The sequence below is a fragment of the Mizuhopecten yessoensis genome, unplaced genomic scaffold (assembly GCF_002113885.1).
Source record: "Mizuhopecten yessoensis strain PY_sf001 unplaced genomic scaffold, ASM211388v2 scaffold4341, whole genome shotgun sequence".
Classification (NCBI taxonomy): Eukaryota; Metazoa; Mollusca; class Bivalvia; order Pectinida; family Pectinidae; genus Mizuhopecten; species Mizuhopecten yessoensis.
In genome coordinates this window covers 7,060-13,248 of record NW_018405497.1, presented here as the reverse complement: position 1 = coordinate 13,248, position 6,189 = coordinate 7,060, and the positions used below count along the sequence as shown (strand labels likewise).

Here is a 6,189-nt window from a genome sequence, read left to right as displayed (position 1 = left end):
GTACACGTGTTAAATAGCTATGTACACTGGTACTGGCTGACCACCCATCACACTAGTACACGTGTTAAATACGAAATAGGAAACTGTGACGGACGGACAGACAGAGTAATTACTATAGGGCACCGCCATTTTATTTTAATAAATATATATTTCAAGTGTAAGTACTCCTTGGTTACTCCAAATTTTAGCAACAAAATTAATTTATTCAAAATCAGCTGTTATTAAGGGTTAAAATTGTTTCAGAGGATAATATTTTTAGATATAGTTCAAATACAGGTAGCACCATATTTTTATAGAAATATAGCATATAAAAGATAAAGATTGTCATTCTGTTGACACAGTTTTCAACCACAGATACAGTCTATTCCTTTTTTTCAGAAAAGAACTTCTTGAACACATTTGCCGTTTTCCCTTTCAAACCATGTTCCTGCATAACAGATTTGATGCCATCTTCATTGTTTCTTGTATAGGCCAACTCCAAGTGATGAAGGCTGAGACCTGTGCAGGAAAGTTTCCTTGCAGTGTCCTTGGAAATAACTTTTCCAACAATGACGCCAGAAAAAGACTCTACAATTGCCAAATAATTAAAGGGAAATAAATCTTTGGCACAACATGTCTGTTTAAGTTTCAGATGGAAAAGTGTGTACAAACTTCTAACATCTTCCTCAGAATTATAGGCATCATAAACAATCTCCAGAAACTTTTGAACTAATGTTTGTTGCTTATAATTTTGAACATCAGCTTTTGGTATTTCCCGTTTTGCAATTTTCAAAGTGTCAATGCATCCATAAATTAATTTATTAAAAGAACTCAGGAGACTAAACTCTTTCAATAAATTCCTCAGTATAGGTACGTCATATGAATAGAAGTTATGACCGACAAGCACAGGTCGAGATTTTGTCTGTATCATTTATATTAGTTGAAGCAATGCTTGTCTTATACACACGCTTTCAACTGGAACACCACGGCAGTACATTTGGTTTCTCTCAAAAGAGAAACTAATGCCAGTAACATCGCTGGCCTTTGATGAAATAGGTTGTCGTGGAGACACATAAAGATTAAGCATGTTCTTCCCATCATATGCTGATATTTGTGTAATATCTGAGGTTCTTGATAATCCAGTTGTTTCTAAGTCAAACACAACATATTCATCTATGCCATCTAAAGAACATTTAGTTGGAATGCTTTCAATATCATTTACCGACACATCTTCTTCGATTTGTGGTTTATATGTTTCTCCTTCTATTACTGCTGCTGTAATTTGTTGAAAAGTTTTCTTATGCTAAAAAAAAAGACAAAAAAGAAAATATTCAGAAAAATCTTTCAATTATACCTAATATTGTTGTTACTAGTACATTGTAAAATAATGGGGAGATAACTCGTAATAACCATATCATTCCTTGAAATGTTATCATCTTGTTTTCTTTTCTTTTTTTGCAAATTGCCTGGAAATTTTATTTGCACCACCCAAACCAATATAAACAAAAGGCTGTTACTAATTATATGTCATAAATGTTTACCTTTCTTTTAAATCTGTCACGTTTGAAATGAACTGAGGTGCTATTCTCCTTTTGCCAGAGTCTTTTTCTGTCAATTCTCTGTCCAACTCTAGCAGAAATTGTGCCTGGTGACAGCAATGCTTTCTTGTTAACCTAAAACAAGGTAAAATAGTGAGAACTGTTTTAGATGACAAAAAACATAAGCCTCCCATTTATATTACTAAAAACTCTGTATTTGACCTTTGGGGCTTTGCTGAGAAGAAGCAGAAGAAGTGGAAGAAACAATCCAATTGAGCCCAATTTGAACTTGATCTCCATTGTAAGGTCATTAACCTTTGTATCAAGTTTGACAAAAATTACTGTATCTGTTTTCAAATTATTGTTTAGAAACCAAAAATGGAGGAAATGACAGGTTGAAAACATCATACTATGTTGCATGGGGTATAATGAAATAGGAAATACACAGTATTTATAATGTGTAAGCTGTAACACAATACCTTGGTAACCCAGGTATAACCTTCATTCTTTTGAAGAACTGCAGCTGAAACTCTCGCTTTTAATGAGCTGGTTCCACCATATGATCTACAAAGAGAAATTTCACAAATATCAGTCGTTTCACAGTTAACATTGTAAACCAGTTGTCACAGATTAAACTAGCTACAATTGTAAAAAAAACGGTTTCAGGGGGATTAACTCTTCATACATTTTTGCATTCTACACTTTTGTTTCATAAGATCTCATAATAGTTTTTCAAACTTTGAAATGATATCTTTAAAGGTTTCGGAGTTATCACACAAAACCTTTGCCACCTGTCGTCCCCTGCCCCCACCCCTCATATAACAAATTTAATTTTAAAAAGTGAAACTTCAGTCTATGTTTTATCTTTAGCACTGTTCGCTATTTAGTTTATACGGTGAGAACAAAATGAAGGATTGTTTTTTAAGGATATGCTAAAGATCATAACTCAAAAGTTTGAAAAAAAATTCTGCTAAGTCAGTTTTCAAAGAAAAAGAATTCTTAAATAGTCAATTTTCATATGACAGACAAACAGCAATCATCTCCCTTTGAAAATGAAAGACTTCTATTTCCTATTGCTTTGTTCATATTCATTTTTCCTTTGTGTTCAATGTCAGAAAGTTTTTTGGGGATGTTACTGGAAGGTTAGGACTACTGACCTATTTTTTGGAGCCTTGCTTGCAACTATATTGTTAAAGTTCTCATTGCTCTGTGTTGAGCCCAGATCTACAAGTTGGCTTGATCTTTTTTTGTAATTTTCTGTCACTGTCTCTAACTGCTTGCGCAGATTCTCATTTGTCAATGGTTCACCTTTAGGAAGATGCCTATATCTGAAATGATATTAAAGAAAATAGTTGACATGACATACATTTATGAATTTTGATTTATGGCAATGTTTCGAATTTTGTTTTTGTTTGTTTTATAGGATCAGAGGATGTCCTTGTATTATTTTCTAATGGGTTTTTTTTTGCATTTATATGACAAAATTGATTGAATTCAAAATAGCAATAAGAACAACAGCTGCCAAACTTAATTTTTGTTCTGGCATATATTGCTCATGATAAAAACATTGAAAGAAAGACATTCTAATACATGTATGATGTCCTTCTAATTTTTAAAGAATTTCAAACCTGTATGTTGATGGTTGCTTGGAATATCTGCACCAATCTCCAGAACAGCCTGAATGGTCTCCAAAGAGGTGTGGAACAATGCTGTCTAGTCTTTCACAAAGCTCATCCTCATTTGACTGTTTTGAACTAATTGCATACATGAAGCATCTAAGGATGTAAGGAATTACTCCTTTGCCCTTCAGCTCTTTAAACTTATTTGCCGCTGCATACAACTGTCTTGACAGAGTTTTCTTTACATGATTCTTATCATCTCTTTTTTTGATGTTTTCAAATTTTTGCCTCAGCCGTGATGTTGTTGTTGAGTCATTGTCTGCATGAATTATGCCAACTGTGCACCCTCTGTCATCCATCCTTGTAACCATGGATAAAGCCATGTCAGGCTCCATGCCTTTACTTGACCCTGTAACAAAATAAGACATTATAATAACTACAATTACTTAGTGAGAACTGTTTAAGATGACTGAAACATATGTTGTCTCCCTTTTTATAACTTACAAAACCAAATTATTTAACCTTGGGGTCAAAGGTCAAGGTCACACAAAGGTCATGGTGGTACACAACACACAGCCTTATGACTATGCACTCACAAACCAAATATCATTGAACTTTCTAGAAGGACCAAAAAGTTGGGGTTTTGTAACTGTAATGAGCAAAATTAAGGGCATTGCAAAGATTGTTACTAGAAATTATTTCTTAGGTTCTAGCAACGGTTACACAGTGTGTAATTCTGTAACAATTTTAAATTATTATTATTTCCCGGATGACTAATTTCCATAACAGATCCTGGATAGGGAGACCTTTCCACAGAAAGCTGGGTTAACCTTAAATCATTGGATTTGGCTCGAAAAAAATGTTGACTAAGGTTTGTGTACCTTGCCAATTGCTGTTGCATTGATGATTTGGAATTGTGTCCTTTCTTCCCAAATGATGCTGGCATATACTGCAAAATTTAGTTCTTACATCAAAGTCTAGAACTTTACCTGTCTTTACACCAACTAGACTGGAATGTCCTGTAAAATACAAAGTCAATGTACTTTTTAGTCACATAAGAAAATGTCAAAATCAGTTTCTGATAATTATATTCTAAATAGACAATATATGTACAATGTCCTAAAATATAAGGTTTATTTTGTATGAGCCTTAGAAACAGATAGAAATGTGAGGTTTGCCGAGCATTTCTTGCCGTTACGCTGCAAGTACAAACAAACCTAAAAATTCCAATGTCAGGTATCAATTCGAATATCATAATCTACCTTAATATCAAATTTCATTGAAATAGGACAATGTTGAGGTTTTTCATATTTATTGATCTACCATTTAAAGTAGCTGAGAAATGGACTTTAACACAAAAACTGAACCAAGTTGCTCAGGCAGAAAATGTAGGTCAGAGTGACCTAATTCTTAGTGAACCTTAATGTACAGTTCTACCTATGATATATCTATTGACCAAGTATCATTGGTCTACCATGTATAGTAGGTAGGATATGGACCTAAACACAAAAACTTAACCTAGATCGGGACAGATGGACAGACATACAGAGGGACAAGGTTCATCCTATATGTCCCAATGATTTTCATGGTCGGAACCTAGAAAGTTATTTTGGACGAGTTTATAGATACGCACAAATTTTACATAAAATCCTTCTGACTTGATTCAGTTTATAAGCAATTCGTTCGCGTTTACACATCAATTAACTCCTCCAAAATAATTTTCATTTCTATAATATTGCTGATGTTGACATGATACCTGTGTTACTGTTATATTGCCAACCGGATCCTCTTGTTTGCCAACCAGCGTCAAAACTACATTCCAATTCTTCACTTGCGGTAACAGCTTCTTCTTTTGCACTAGCAGTTTTACAGGAATCTGATGCTTCATCCATAACTGAAGATGCTATATCTTTCTCCTTCTTTTTCAGTGTCTTAGGATCAGGTGGGGGTATGTTACATGTGCTGAGAAAGTTCACAACATGATCAGGACACATTCCAGAGTGCACCATTGCATAATTTGCATGTTTATTCATTTTTACCACCTACGTACTGTATATATATATATCTTTATCAACTAAATCTTTGATTGACTGTAGAATACAGGTAAAATTACAATTCAATAATAGACTGGGTGACAATTGATAGGTCCATAACCTAGTGAGTGATATGTACATGAAATGAAATTCAATGTCAAAATTCATATGAGGCTTTTTTAATATTCAAGCAGAAATACATAAAAATATCATTTCCTTACTTAAAAGCCATATTAGCCCATCATTAATAAATTGTTGGTTTGCTGTTTACTGACTAACATTTTTACATGTGGGTAGGTAGGTAGGATTTTATTTTTATTTTTCTGAAAGATGCCAAAAATCCTCTTAATTAGAAAGAAAATATGCTAAAAAAAGAATTAAAAAAAATTGTCCTCGAAAAGATGATTTTTTGAGTAGGCAAGTTTTTAATGAGTAGCTATAGGTCGATAAACAGCAAACTAACATTTTTTTATGGATGCCCTAACTCTAGAAGAAAAACAGTCACTTTAAGCAAGGATTTGTAATAGCTAAGCTAGTTAACTTTAGAAATCCTTGCTGTAAGCAAGACTGTAAAAAATAAATTGAGACTACTTATATAGTCCACAAATTTGAACACCCGACTAACATGCCCATGTCAGGGTTTGAAAGAAACTACTTTAAACAAGAGGCCCATGGGCCTTAACGGTCACCTGATATATTTATACAGAGAGTTGATTTCGTTTTTAACATGAACAGAAATATTATTGAAAGTGACAAAAAACAATAAAACCACCTTATTCAATATCAAGCATACAGATTTCAGACTAAAAAGGATTTGAAACTAGCACCTCTGATTCTAAACAAGGAAAATGAAGAAATTTTAGCACACTGACTCCCTTGAGCCCCACCCTACAGCCCTTGGGGGTAGGGCTGGCTCAAAATTTTCAAAGTATCAAACTGTCAACTCAAGGTTATAATTCCAATCAAGTTATTAACATGTAATATTCAAGTATCATTTGACATTATAAACCATAATAAATT

The 6,189-nt window shown here is 33.6% G+C and overlaps 1 protein-coding gene across 1 annotated transcript in view; it reads right to left on the bottom strand.

Moving 5' to 3' along the window:
* Positions 1–26: 26 nt before the first annotated feature.
* The window catches only part of LOC110448808, an 11,169-nt gene continuing 5,006 nt past the window's right edge, over positions 27–6,189 (bottom strand). The window contains exons 3-10 of the mRNA XM_021495254.1: positions 5,649–5,655; positions 4,893–5,098; positions 4,018–4,155; positions 3,146–3,545; positions 2,675–2,845; positions 1,997–2,081; positions 1,521–1,652; positions 27–1,282 (exon numbers count right to left, since the gene is read on the bottom strand). Coding sequence (XP_021350929.1) covers positions 911–1,282; positions 1,521–1,652; positions 1,997–2,081; positions 2,675–2,845; positions 3,146–3,545; positions 4,018–4,155; positions 4,893–5,098; positions 5,649–5,655 — 1,511 coding nt within the window. The 3' untranslated portion in view covers positions 27–910. The remainder of the gene's footprint in view (positions 1,283–1,520; positions 1,653–1,996; positions 2,082–2,674; positions 2,846–3,145; positions 3,546–4,017; positions 4,156–4,892; positions 5,099–5,648; positions 5,656–6,189) is intronic.